The sequence below is a fragment of the Pan troglodytes genome, chromosome 9 (genome assembly GCF_028858775.2).
Source record: "Pan troglodytes isolate AG18354 chromosome 9, NHGRI_mPanTro3-v2.0_pri, whole genome shotgun sequence".
Lineage (NCBI taxonomy): Eukaryota > Metazoa > Chordata > Mammalia > Primates > Hominidae > Pan > Pan troglodytes.
The window spans coordinates 77887883-77903203 of record NC_072407.2 but is presented as its reverse complement, the minus strand read 5'-3'; the positions used below and the strand labels follow the sequence as shown (position 1 = coordinate 77903203).

Below are 15321 nucleotides of genomic sequence, written 5' to 3'. Positions count from 1 at the left end.
TGGTAAATGTGAACTCGCTTTCCTTTCCTTTCTCTAATAACTTTTAGATGTAGAGATAATGCTGACTATAAAACAACCGATTCATAGTTTCTTAAATGTATTGAAAGTTATAAAAGATATCTGAAACATTTCATAAAACTGTATTGCATTTAATCAAAATTCACCATCCTTTCTTAACCCCCAAAGAGTTATGTAGAATAAGAGAAAACAGCTAGCTCCAGATTTCCTGTAGAAAAATTAATATAATCTGGATTTAGAAAAGATGGACTGGATGGTTATGTGCCTTACAGAATGAGTTTTCCCATTAAAAAGCATCCACCTTAAGCCACACTAAGCAACAAATTTAAAGCATGATTCTATTTACACAGAGTTTTCAGGATTATATCTATCCTGTACACCTGCAAGGCACACCTGCACTAAACAAAATTCATAACATTAGAAGGATCTTCTTACCTTATGTTCAAATGGAGCACCATAGTATCCATCATTCAGCCCAAAAATTATTTCATTTTGGTTTCGGGCATGAATCTAAGAGAGGAGGAAAATACAGTATTTGTTATTTTTATTCCGATCATGTTTTAATACAACCAGAGAATGACAGTTACAACAGGATCTACTTCAATACTGAGAAACTGGCTGACTACATCTAAACATACTAGCAGAAAACCAATCACTATTCAAAAGACCAGGTGATCAATTCAGCATTTCCTGCTTTAGTCAAAAGCCTTGCAAAACTATCACATGCAATCACAGGCACCATCACTCACATATCTTTCACAAACATTTCTTGAGGTTGTTATGGAATGGCTATTCCTGAACAATAGGGTATTCAGAGGCATATTCTACACTCTCTAACCCCAAAGAAAACACAATTTATTAACTCTAAAAGTATTTTTTTTTTAACATGAAGCCTAGGCCTGGCACAGTAGCTCACGCCTATATTCCCAGCACTTTGGGAGGCAGAGATGCGCAGATAGCTTAAGCTCAGGAGTTCAAGACCAGCCTGGGCAACATAGCAAGACCTCTTCTCTACAAATAACAATAACAATAAAAAACATTAGCCAGGCATGATGGTGCACGCCTGTGGTCCCAGCTACTCGGGAGGCTGTGGTGGGAGGACCGCTGGAGCCTGAGTGGTCAAGGCTTCAGTGAGCCATGATCACACCACTGCACTCCAGCAGGGGTGAGGGAGCACAACCTCGTCTTAAAAATAAGAAAAAAAATGAAGCCCTAGAAAAACATAAAAGATTAATATATTCTATTTTCAAAAAGGCAATTTTTTAAAAAGCAATAGTATCCAATCCCTAAAGTCTTAAATGTCTGCAAACCACTCTCTTTTATTATTGTCTGCAAACCACTCTCTTCTATTATTGTCTGCAAACCACTCTATTTCAGATGAGGTGAGCTTCAGTCATTGCATCCCAAATTAAACTTCATTTAAAAGGTGGAAGGAATAAAACTTTAAAAATTAAGGAACTGAGGCCAGGCACCGGTAGCCTGTAATCCCAGCACTTTGGGAGGCCGAGGCGGGCGGATCACTTGAGGTGAGAAATTCGAGACCAGCCTGGCCAACATGGCGAAACCCCGTCTCTACTAAAAATACAAAACTTGGGGCCCGGCGCAGTGGCTCATGCCTATAATCCCAGCACTTTGGGAGGCCAAGGCGGGTGGATCACGAGGTCAGGAGATCGAGACCATCCTGGTTAACACGGTGAAACCCCGTCTCTACTAAAAATACAAAAAACTAGCCGGGCGTGGTAGCGGGCGCCTGCAGTCCCAGCTACTCGGGAGGCTGAGGCAGGAGAATGGCATGAACCCGGGAGGCAGAGCTTGCAGAGATTCCGAGACTGCGCCACTGCACTCCAGCCTGGGCGACAGAGCGAGACTCCGTCTCAAAAAAAAAAAAAACCTGCGCCAGGCACGCTGGTTCAAGCCTGTAATCCCAGCACTTCGGGAGGCCAAGGCGGCGGATCACTTGAGGTGAGCAGTTTGTGACCAGCCTGGCCAACATGGTGAAACCCCGTGCCTACTAAAAACACAAAATTTAGCCGGGCATGGTGGCGGGCGCCTGTAATCCCAGCTACTCGGGAGGCTGAGGCAGGAGAATCGCCTGTACCCGGGAGGCGGAAGTTGCAGTGAGCCGAGACCACGCCGCTGCACTCCAGCCTGGGCGACCAAGCAAGACCTTGTCTCAAAAAAAAAGAAAGAAAGAAAGAAAAAGAAATTAGCTGGGCGTGGCAGTGCACATCTGTAATTCCAGCTACTAGGGAGGCTGAGTGAGGCAGGAGAATTGTTTGAACCCGGGAGGCGGAGCTTGCAGTGAGCCGAGATCACGCCACTGCACTCCAGCCTGGGCGACAGAGCGAGACTCCGTCTCAAAAAAAAAACAAAATTAAGGAACTCAGATAAAAAAAAAAAACTCGAAGTAGTATAAAGTGTCCAACTATGAAATATATAAATAGATTTAGTTACTTCATCAGAAAGAGTTGTGGCAAAAAAAAAAAAAAAAAAAAATTCTTCTGCCCTGAAGGTTTTAAGTGAAAGTTCAAGTGGGGGAAAGACAAGAGGGACTACCAGAACAGAATCACTCCTTTCTCTACCTAGAGATGGAAAATAGTCAAAGCCAGCAGCAGAAGATTCCTGTGAACACTTCCCTGACTTCCGTATCTCCTACCTCTATCACCAAACCAAAATTAATCACATACTCCCTGTTTATCCACATCATTTACTGAACTGAATACAATACCAAAAGATAAGTCTGCAATCATAAGTTTAAAATAAAAACTATAAATCAATCTCAAGGAGTTTTTCACCTTGGAAAAGAGAAAACATTATGAAAGCAGTCTCAAGATTAGAAGGATCCTGAAATTTAATAAACATAAAACATTTTTACATATATATACCTGGGGAAAAAAAGATTAAAATTATATTCACCAAAATGTTGACAATGGTTACAGCTGGGCAGAAGAATTATGTGTAATTTTTTATTCTCTTTTCTGTGCTTTTCTAAATTTTCCAAATTGTCCACAAACAAAATTAGAAGAAAATAAAAATATACACTTAAAGAAAGGGATGGGAGAGTATGGGGAGAAACAAATCTAACATGAAGGTAAAGTTCTCAAAGTGTAAACTTCATGAAGACGTGCATTAAAATAGTTTGTTGAAAAATAAGAAACAATATAGTACTAGTACTTGAAAAGATACGGGGTTAAAAAGTAAGTGACCTGAGTTCTAATTCCAACTTTAACTGTTTCTTAAGGAACTCTTCAGAGAAGGGAACTCTGACTTGTTTTACAGCCCTGGTACCCCTACTCTATCCAACATATAGTAGTTTATCAATGTTAATGGTATATACTTTAATTCCTTCATCAGCCAAAAACCAGAAAACATTTCCTGCCCTATCTTGCATGAGTATCATAAAAACGGAATGAGATAATAAGATATGAAAGTATTTTTGGAAATTAGATGTAAAAAACATTGATTAAAAAATCTAATAATGTATTAGGAATAAGGCAACCATAAAACTCAGAAAGATCCCTTTGTTCCTGACTAATAAATATGCTTAACAAAACTGGCTGTATCATATTGCACACTACTGTGCACATTTCCGAACTGCTAAATTATGCTAATAAGCGTAATGTGTACTATCCTTTACTTATCAATTATAGGTTAATGGCCTAACAATAATTGTGTTAGAATCCTAATATGGAAACTATAGAACTTAGAACTTAACCACAACCTCGTATTTTGATATCTTTACGAAAAACAGCATACTTTTTAAGACAGCTGCTAGGATTAGTGAAATGAATAATATATACAGTCTGAGCAATGAAACAACTAATGGCCTAAATCCACCAAACACTGCGCGATCTTTGGCAAATCACTGAATCTTTCTGAGCTTCTGTTTTCTTAAATACTGAGGAAGAAAACAATACTTGTTCACATGATCTTCAAAAAGCTTCAGGTCATTGTATGTATGTAAAAAGATACCCAAACACTGAAGAGGTATACAATTGTTGTTGTTATTAATACAAAGTTCTAACCACTTAAACTAAGCACAAGAATTTCTTCCATAACACGCAAGTTAGGATGATACATGACCCATGTAAGCAATCTACAAAAGAAATCTACCAAAAAAAGTACCAGATTTGATTTTTGAGTTTAGCAAGGGTGTAGAATACAAGCTCAGTACAGAGATATATATTTCTACATATACTAGCAAAAAAAATTGAAAACAGAAATATTAAAAAAGAAATACCATTTAAATTAGCATAAAAATCTATAGGTATAAATCTAACAAAATATGTGCAAGATCTGTATGCTGAAAACTACAAGAAAATTTTTATAAATGGAGAGACATATCATATCTATAGACTGAAAGACTCAATACTATTAAGAAGTTAATTCTCCCCAAATTTTCTTAGATTCAACATCTATCAAAATCCCAGGATTTTTATAGAAATGGACAAACTGTTCTAAAATGTATATGGAAAGGCCAAAGACCTAGAATAGCCAGAAATTTTTTGAAAAAAGAACAAAGTTGAAGAACTCATTGACTGAATTCTAGACACATTTTAAAACTACAGTAATCAAGACAATTTGGTATTGGCATTAAGACAGAAATACAGATCAATGAAACAGAACCACACAAATGATTCTCAACTATTGATTTTCAACAAAGATGACAAGGTAATTCAATGGAGAAATAATAGCCTTTGCAACAAAGAGTACAGGAACAATTGTTCATCCATCTGCAAAACAATGAACCTTGCACTTTATATAGAAAATTCAAAATGGATCATTGATGTAAATGTAAAACCTAAAACTATAAAACTTCTAGAAGAAAACTTACAAAAGAAAACAAAGGAAAAAGTCTTTGTGACCTTGGGTTAGGCAAAGATAAGACACAAAAAGCATGTAACACAACAGCAAAAACTGACATAGTGGACTTCACCAACATTAAAAAATGAAAAGACAAGCCACAAACTGGCAGAAAATATTGGAAAATACATATCTTATAAAGGACTGATTTATATCCAGAATACATAAAGAACTTTACAACTCAATAATTCAAACAACCCAATTAAAAATGAGCAAAAGATCTGAACACTTCACACAGAGAGAGAGAGAGAAAGAGAGAGAGAGAGAGAGAGACTGATCTCAAATAGACTTTTTTTGCTTACAAGGCTCAATTTAATTTTGTCATTAGGAAAATTCAAATTAAAACTACAATGAGATACCACCTCAAAATTTAAAAAGACTGGCAATCACAAGTGCTAGCAAAGATGTGAAACAAATAGAACTATTATACATTGCTGATGGGAATGCAGGATGTTATAGTCACTTTGGAAAACTGGCAGTTTCTTATAAATTTCAACATACATTTACCATTAGACCCATCAATTCCATTCCTGGAGATTTACCCAAAAGAAACACAAAGACCTATATTTAAATATTCATAGTAGCTTTATTTATTATGGTGGTGGTTACTCAACTCTATCGGTTTTTCAAATTCATTGAATTGCACACTTTAAAAAGGGTGAATTTTATGACATGTAAATTATACCTCAATAAACCTAACTTTAAAAAAATACTTTATTCAGAAGTCATTCCTCCCTGATTCTATACAAGCTGGTCTAAATATCTCTTCCCCGCATGACTCTCACAGCTCTCTATGAAGGTATTCATCAATCATCAGTACACTGGGTCTAAGAACCTTGTCCTACAAATCTCTGGATCCTTAATACAAAGAACAATGCCTGGTAGAAAGTATATGATCTATCAATGAACCTAACTGATTCTGGCCATTATCCTAAAACATCTTAGCCTCACGTTCCTCCAAAACTTTATAACTCTATTTAATCTTATTTTTAGCAGTATGTTACTTGTTATAGCTATTTTATAGATAAGTTTTGACTTTCTACAATGATCTTAAGTTTCTATCTGGCTTTAAGAAACATGTTTTTTCTTTTTTTTTTCTTTTCTTTTTTTTTTTTTTTTGGTCTCTGTTACTCCAGCATAACTGACTTTATATGAAGACACCTGAATGCCAACTCTCTGAAATTAGGGCTGGTTAGATATAAGCTCAGCTGGGTGTGGCAACAAGACCACCACCGAAGGAAAATGTGACTTGAAAAACATGATGAAACCCATCTTCACTAGCCAAAAAAGCCCTTCAGGCCTAGAGCCCTGCAACCACAACGTTAAGAAGCACCATCCTCCATGAAATATAGATACTTTCAAGTAGAAGAGAAACAAGTACTTAATATCAGAGTCTATCCAAAGAGAGCCAAGTATGGTATGTGGGAAGATAGATGGGATATATACCCCAGTGCAGGGATCTGGTTGGTCAGTCTAAAGACAACAAGTACCTGGTAGCAAAAAAGAAAACAAAGGCCCTGGCCTAAACCAAAAGTCATTATTTTCTAAGTTTTAATTAAGATAATCCCTAAAACAGAGAAAAAAATTAAGATTTTTTAAAAAATGTTTAAATTGTAGTTTAGAATGTAGTTTAAAGAACATATATATTATATGCACTGTTCTGGTCACTATAGGACACAAAATAAAAAAATATGTTAAAAGCATGATCTCACTTGTCCGTGGAATCTAAAAAAGTTGAACTCATAGAAGTAGAGAGTAGAATGGTGGTTAGCAGGAGCTGCGTGGAGGGGAGGAGGCTTGGGAAGATGCTGGTCAAAGGATACAAAATTTCAGTTAAATAGGAGGAATAAGTTCACGAGACTACAGCATGGTGACTACAGGTAAAAAATTTAAAAATAAAAAGTATGGTAAGCAAAATGAGCACAGAGATTTTTAGTTTTTTTTAGATTTTCAAAAAAAAATTTTTTTTTTTTTTGAGATAGAGTCTCACTCTGTCACCCAGGCTGGAGTGCAGTGGCGCCATCTCAGTTCACTACAACCTCCACCTCCCGGGTTCAAGCAATTCTCCCACCTCAGCCTCCTGAGTAGCTGGGATTACAGGCACATGCCGCTGTGCCCAGTTAATTTTTGTATTTTTAGTAGAGACAGGGTTTTGCCATGTTGGCCAGGCTGGTATCAAACTCCTGGCTTCAAGTGATCCTCCCGCCTCAGCCTCCCAAACTGCTCCCAAGGTTACAGGCATGAGCCACCACACCTGGCCCAGATTTTCAGATTTTTAACCTGAAAAAATGCAGAATTAAATTGTTTCTTTAATAAGAAACATCTCAGAAAGTATTATATTGAATGAATATGAAGAAAGCATCAAGATGTTTATAGATAATCTATGACTAACATTTTATGGTTACCTTTAATAGTAGTACCATAGGCATCACAAAATAGAAATGAGATTCATTCCAAGGTGGGGTGGAGGGTTACCAAGGACCACATGTATATACATGTGTAGTATAGGACAAAGAGAATGAATTTTTAAATCAGCCAGGCCTGAATTTAAATCTTAGCTCCAGCTGTGTGATCTTGAATCATTTCCTAGAGTTTCTGAGGCTCAATTTTTTTCATCTGGAAAATAAGGGCAATAATATCAAACTTCACAAGGTTGCTATAAATATTAATTATAATAATCTATATCTGATGATAGCAAAGAGGTTTCATTTCATTTGCAATTCTAACAGATTTCTAGTTTTGTCCTGGAACACTGTTAGAAAGGATTCTGAAGGCCTGGTGCCATGGCTCATGCCTGTAATCCCAGTACTTCGGGAGGCCAAGGCAGGAGGACTGCTTGAGCCTAGGGGTTCACAACCAGCCAGGGCAACATAGCAAAACCCAATGTGAAAGGAAAACATCTTGGGCCCCCAAAATCATTAAGGAAAACTCAAGCTGGAAACTGCTTGGGGGCCCTTCCTCCCATTCTATTCAAAGTCACCCCTCTGCTCACTGAGATAGATGCATATCTGATTTGCCGCCTTTGGAATGGATAATCAGAAACTCAGAAGAATGCAACCGTTTGTGTATCACCTGTCTGTAACCTGGAAGCTCCCTCCCTGCTTCGAGTCTTCCTGCTTTTGTTTCAAGTTGTCCTGCCTTTCCAGACTGAACCAATGTACTTCTTACATGTATTGATTGATGTCTCATGTTTCCTTAAAATGTATAAAACCAAGCTGTGCCCCAACCACCTTGGGCACGTCTTCCTGGGGCGGTGTCACAGGCACATCCTATCTTGGCAAAATAAACTTTCTAAATTAACTGAGACCTGTCTCACATGTTTACACCCATCTCTACAAAAATAAAAATAAAAATTAGCTGGGCATGATGGCGCCTGCCTGTAGTCCCAGCTACTTGCTGAGGCAGGAGGTATTGAGGGATTGAGGCTGAGGCGGAAAGGATCACTTGAACCCAGGAGTTTGAGGCTACAGTGAGCTATGATCACACCACTGCACTCCAGCCTAGGCACCAGGGCAAGACCCTGTCTTTAATTAAAAAAAAAAAAAAAAAAAGAAGTAAATAAAAGAAAGGAAGAAAGAAAATATTATGGAGCTACTTTTGAGCCCAGTTAAAAGAGAACTGTAGAGGCCAGGCACAGTGGCTCACACCTGTAATCCCAGCACTTTGGGAGGCCGAGGTGGGTGTATTACCTGAGGTCAGGAGTTCGAGACCAGCCTGGCCAACATGGAGAAACCCTGTCTCTACTAAAATACAAAAAATTAGCTGGGCATGGTGGCGCATGCCTGTAATCCCAGCTACTTGGGAGGCTGAGGCAGGAGAATCGCTTGAACTTGGGAGGCGGAGGCTGTGGTGAGCCGAGATTGCGCACCATTGCACTCCAGTCTGGGCAACAAGAGTGAAACTTCGTCTCAAAAAAAAAGAACTGTAATCTACTAGCTACATCAGTCATGGGTACAGCAGAGGTGGAGAACCAGTGGCAGCACATAATCCAGGCAGGTGTCATCCTGTGCTCAATAAATAGTAGCTCTTCTTATTCCTGGAATAACGCTACTGGTCAAAAGAGAGGTATTTAACATGACATTCCTTATTTCAACTTAATTTTCAGATTCTAGGTGAGGACATCCAGTAAGACAGAAAAAGCGAAATGCTATGAGAAAGCACATTCTTTCCTAAACACACACACAAATCCGTCTTCATAAATTTCTTCAGACAAAGGTGTTTGTTAAACTACGCAATGATTCAAACATAACAATGTAAGTAACATAAGTAAACAATAACATGTAAATGATCATCAAGGTCTCTCTTAGTGATATAAGTAAACAGTCATAAAAGTCTCCCTTTATAATAGGAAACGCAGAATCAGAAGAATCAACAGAAAGGTTAGACAGGTTAATTTGGAGATGACAACTACTTGAAACCACAGTCTAAAAATTACCTGCTGACCCAAGTATTTCAGCCCATCCAAACAGACTTTCCATTCAATCAACAGCTGGTAGATGTTCTCCTTTCCACCCCATATCTTCACCACGAAACAAGACACAGATGTATCAAGACGGTCTGGCATAATTCCAAAATCGAGACTTCGCCACGTGGGATTCTGCTCATGAAAATGAAAACACGCTTTAGGACAACTCTATTTGTTTACGATTATTTCAATTAGGTGACAAATCATTTTGTTTTTCAAAACCAAAAGACCTCATAAATACATTAAATTGCAAACTTAAGTAAGCCAAGAAGACATTACAATTGACACAAAAGGGGTGATAATGGTACTTTTGAATTTCTCTGCTTACTTATTATAGTCATTAGAAGAAGCGTATATTCCTATCACTCACTTACATGGTTTCATATGGTAATTCATTCATTTATTCGACACTTAATACGTGATTATTAAGAGCCAACACATAAACAATGCCCTCAAAGAGGCTCCAACTTACTGTTGGATTCAAACCTCCATTTAAATAATTACACTGTTTTATGCAAAGTTCAATAACAGAATTATGCATAAGGCTACACAGCAGAAGAGAAAGGAAAAATAAACTCTGATGAACAGGGGAAGACATCACAAAGGCTGTGAAACCTGGCTTTTAACAGATAAGTGGGCTTTCACCAGATTAAAATAAGTAATTTCAGGCAAAGAGGAACACAATACGAAAAGGGCTCAGAGGTGTAAAATGCCAAGGTGTGGTCAGGGCACTCAGGACTACTGCTGGAGCACACAATACAAAAGTGGCAGGACACAAAGCTTGACAGACACACAAGGAACTGAACTGAAGGATCTTTTATGCCTTTTGCTAGGATGGAATACTTTACTCTGTACAACAGTTGGGCCATTGAAATGTTTTCTAGTTGAAAATAACAAGGTCAGCTTTATGCTCTGAAAGAACATTATTTCTCATTAAGAGAATCGTCCAGGGAGTTGAAACCCTCTCTGAAAAGTGAAAATGTTAAGGAGCTTTCATAACATCAAAGGAATGAACTACAATGTAATACGTCAACTACTTTTGCTTATTTCCCCTACATTAAACATAAGGGCTTTCACTGCTGAATGTAAACAAAATCAACCTATTAAATTACCAATTTTCATATTATGTAAATCAGTAAATCAAAGGGTCTTCAGATAAGGGTAACTAACTGTTCTTGGCTTTGTGGCAGTTTTTTTTTTTTCCTGACCAAAATGTAAGGTGGGAGAGGACACTGAAATACTACCACAAATAGCATGATGATAACCTAGCACACACACTTATGCAGTCAGTTTTATACTGGATTGTATAAAAACTAAATGCTAGCCATGCAAGAATTTCAGTCTAAGATCAACAGAATTCCACTCTTAAATGACCTCCAGTCTGTATCTCACTATAACTGTTTTAGCAGCCCTGCTAAATAGGGGCAGAGTTTCAATTAAATGTGAAGACAACAATAAGGTCTGGGAGTAACTATGCTGATCCACACTACAAGAAATGCTTACAAAGTTCTTCAGGCTAAAGGGAAACAACACTGGATATAGACTTGGATCTAGGCAAAAGAATGGAGAGCACTGGCAATTGTAAACATGTGGGTAAATATAAAAGACTATATGGCCCAAGGGTGAATGGGTGAATGGAAGGGAGCCATCCATTTCTGATAACGACTGATGAGACAATCCTCTCACTGAAAACAACTAAAATGTCAGCTAAAATATTTTTAAAATAATAATAATAATCACCATTAACATCAAAGAATTTCCAAACCAAGGAAGAAAGAACCCAGAGAGGTAAGTGGAGATCTAGAGGTCTTTGTCGTGAAGCCATGACGGATCTATACAAAGCCGGGGCTTTGGTTTTCACATTCTTTCTTTTTCTTTTTTTCTTTTTGGGGTAGAGACAGGGTCTCACCATGTTGCCCACACTGGTCTCTAAGTCATGGGCTCAAGCAATGCTCCCACCTCAGCCTCCCAAAGTGCTAGGATTACAGGGGTAAGCCACTGCACGTGGCCAGTTTTGGCATTCTTAAAGGAAGCAAGGACATAATTCAAGAGCCAGGCCCAGGTCCCATCCATGACTAAAAAATGTCCCTCTCCACACTGAGGACCACAAAAGGGCTATACCCCTAAACAGCATAAGTGAAACTAAACTAAATCCACCAAATCCCTACACACAGATGTCTGTAGGGAAGGTTGCCATGACAGATGAGAGGAGAACCTTCCTTGGAAGAAGAAATTACACAGAATGCAGCAGAGATAAAAAGAACAATATGAAAAAAAAAAAAAGGTTTAAAAACATGGATGACAGAGTAAAAAGATCTGATATGCATTTAGCAAGCAGTCCAGAGAGAGAAAATGGATTAAGGAAGGAGGCAAGGAATTATTTAAAGAGATAAGTAGCAATTTCCTAGACTGATTAAAAAAAAAAAAAACTAATTCACAGGTTTAAATACGTAACAGGTCCTAAGCAAGATAAATAAAACCATATCAGAACACATAAAACCAAGTAACTGACAACCAAGAAATCCACCCAATGAAAATACTCTTCACAAATCAGAGTAAAATGAATACATTTTCAGACAAAAAATCTTGGGAGTGTGACACTAACATATGCTCACTAAAGAAAATCCTAAAGGATGCACTTTAGGCAAAGTGAACTCAGAACATTTTTGCTGCAAGAATGAATGAATAGCAAATAAATGGTACCTATAAGAGTAAATCTGAAGAAGGGGTAGGATGTCTGACATGATAAAATGAGTAGCTCAGCAAATTTTTCCCCCAAAAAGCATCAGTAAAACTGGACAAAATTCACAATCCACTGGCAGAAGTTACTGGCTTGAGGTATCTAAGCATAAAGTCACGAATCACTGGGTGACCACTAAGCTATGCAGACATAGCAGTAATCACTAGAAACGTGGATGGGCTTGGGAACAGCAGCAGACCGTCACCCAAACAGAACCACTGGCTTGTGGAATGGCTTTGAAGAATCACGTAGCTTCAGCCTTTCCTCTGAAAAATGAAGAGAGCTGACAGGCAGAGTGGTAGAGAGGAAAGTGCTATAATGAAGCCACGTTGTTGAATTACATAATTCCGTGTCTCAGAATCTTCAGTTATAAAACTATCACCTCACAGGGTTTTTATGAAGCTTGAACAGAATAGTAATAAAAAACTAATTACAGCAATAGCTACTATTTTAATACTTACTAGTGACAGTCACTATATAAAGTATTAATAATAGATAAAAAGGGCATAGAGAATGCTTATTCTAGCACATACAAATATTTAATCTGCTGAATAAATTAGCCTTGTTAATCCTAACAATAAATCCACATGAAGTAAATAAGACAATTTGTTAATTCTAATAGTTAAGACAAAATACCATGTTTCATCAAATCCAAGACACCACCAATCATAAAATGCATCATAATTGTATATACAACCAAAAAGAACTGGTTTTAAGATGCATCTAGATTGTGCAGGAATGTTAAATTGTGAAAAATTAAAAATCAACAAAACAGAAGCTGAGTCTTCTTCCCTAAGGTCACTTAGTAAAAACAGTATCAGAATTTGAATCTAGTTCTCTAGAATTTGTTTCATGTTCATTTTGTGTGTGTGTGTTGTTGTTTTTTTCTCTTTCTACCAAATTACAAAAGACAGAATTTAGAACAAAGGCGGGCTAAAGAGAATGTCAACAATTTCCTTATTTTATATCTCACAGCCACAGGCAGAAAAGGAAGAAAGAACTCTGCCCTCTGCCTATGCCCTATTCTCTGAGAGAAACGAACTGCGGAGACTCCACAGGTCTCACACTTGCTCTTGCTGCTCCATCACCAGACTCTACAGCTGACTAGGGCTGAGACAAAACAAACGACTAAACATAATAGCAAAGCCTAGACCACTACTACAAGAATGAAGCATTCATTACAGATTAGCTAAGAAGGAACTGGCCCTTCACTGGTTCACCCAACTGTCCACCGAGGACGCTGAGAAAACTGTAGCTAGGAATACTGGGGAAAAGCCTTCTAGCCTGCAGCCTGAGGATGTGCCTGCTCCCCTGGAACTGAGTACCCTTCACCAACTCTACCTTACATGAGTAATGGCAATCATTTGTGAGCCATTTACTACATGCTGAGCACTATACCGGATTTAATTTAACATGAACTACAGGACAAACAAGGAAGCTGCGTACAACATAGAAAGAGACAAAATGAGGGCTTCCTCTAGCTTACATATCCTAGGAATGAAAGCAATAAAAGGGACCTTTGAATTTGCCTAGTCCACCTCAAATTCTGAAATGAGGAAGCTGACAGCCTCTGGTGGGACCCCCTCCCTGCCTCTACCCCCACCCATTCTTTTCCTGGTTAACGTTTCTCTGACCACTAGGTTTCAGTTCAAACATCTCTTCCTCAGAAGCCTTCCCAATTCTCTTTAACTGTCAGCCTTCTCTGCCTGCCACCCACTGTGAGGATGGGGCTTTTTTTGCTATTGTTTTCCCAAGTAGATAATACAGTAACCTGGAGACAAAGTAAGTATTCAAATATTTGCAGAATTAAAAAAAAAAAAACTATTCCTGGCACTTTGCTGCAACAAGACCTAATCACTTTGGGGTCAAAAATATTAAATTTAAGGCCAAGACCAGAAAGCATAGCTTAAGATTCATTTGGAAAAAGTGATTCACTTTCTCACCTAATATGAATCATGCTTTATAAATAGAGAATAAAAACCATTTTACTCATTTTTACTACTGGTATAATTATTACAAGAAAGGGGGAACAATGAAAGCTGTGTGTTCACTGATGTCCTTGGGGCTGGCTGCCGCTCCTCTATGCTCCCATAGGAACCTGTGAGTGGTTAACTTTCTTATGGCACCTGGCATGACACATCACCATCACTGATTTTTTTGCCTGTCTTCCCCTCCAGAACGTGAGCTCCTCAAAGGCAGGGATTTCTACTAGTGTATTTATCCTCTACAATATCCAGCACCATTACCAAAGGTTCAGTGTGCCAGGTACTATACTACTAATTTGACTATATATTCTTATTTAATCTTCACAAAACTCAAGAGTCCTGTGAAACAGACAGCACTATCCCAATTTTTCAGGAGAAGCTGATGCTAAGAATTATTAAGTCACTTGTCTAAGGTCATATGGTTGGTTATATCTGGAACAGGAAGACAAAGTCAATATCTGACACTGACTCTAAAATCATGGCAGCAGGCCAGGAGCGGTGGCTCACACCTGTAATCCCAGCACTTTGGGAGGCCGAGGCAGGTGGATCACAAGGTCAGGAGATTGAGACCAGCCTGGCCAATATGGTGAAACCCCACCTCTACTAAAAAATACAAAAATTAGCCGGGCGTGGTGGGGCGCGCCTGTATCTCAGCTACTCAGAAGGCTGAGGCAGGAGAATCGCTTGAACCTGGGAGGCAGAGGTTGCAGGGAGCCGAGATCGCACTACTGCACTCTAGCCTGGGCGACAGAGTGAGACTCCGTCTTAAAAAAAAAAAAAAAAAAAAAAAAAAAAGGCAGCATTAGATCACTTTTGTATACGAGGAAGGCCATGTTGTGGGGACTGTCTAAAGTAAGAATAATGGAGCCTTATGTCCCAGGCAGCCCCTGAAGTTCGAGTATAATATAATCATTAATGTTCCTCATGATAACCTTGACTTGTTGAGAAAAGGTTGAATAATCTTCCCTTATTTAAGAAAGGGGAGAGGAAGGAAATCCATTAAAAGGTAATATGGATATGAAAAACTCAAATGGTAATATTTTACTAAACTGGAATTCAACAGACCACCAACTCCACTTATCCTTGAACAGTCAAAAAGAAGATGAAAAAGAGCTTGTTAACTATCAAGTTAGATCAAATATATCCCATCAATTTTTTTAAAAAGACTCCAATACTTGTTCGGGATTTGTTTACTCCTAATTGGCATTAACTGGTGTGATTTTCCAGAACAAGTGCTCCACAACATAAAT

General features: G+C 38.3%; 1 protein-coding gene across 2 annotated transcripts in view; it reads right to left on the bottom strand.

Annotated features, from left to right (window-relative positions):
* Window positions 1-15321, bottom strand: part of UVRAG (UV radiation resistance associated) — a 325150-nt gene that overhangs the window by 253066 nt on the left and 56763 nt on the right. For both annotated transcript variants that reach the window (XR_010147617.1, XM_508649.8), the window contains exons 4-5: window positions 9317-9478; window positions 454-528 (exon numbers count right to left, since the gene is read on the bottom strand). Coding sequence is in view for 1 of the 2 variants with exons in the window: in XM_508649.8 (XP_508649.3) it covers window positions 454-528; window positions 9317-9478 (237 nt within the window). In the remaining variant the exon portion in view is untranslated. The remainder of the gene's footprint in view (window positions 1-453; window positions 529-9316; window positions 9479-15321) is intronic.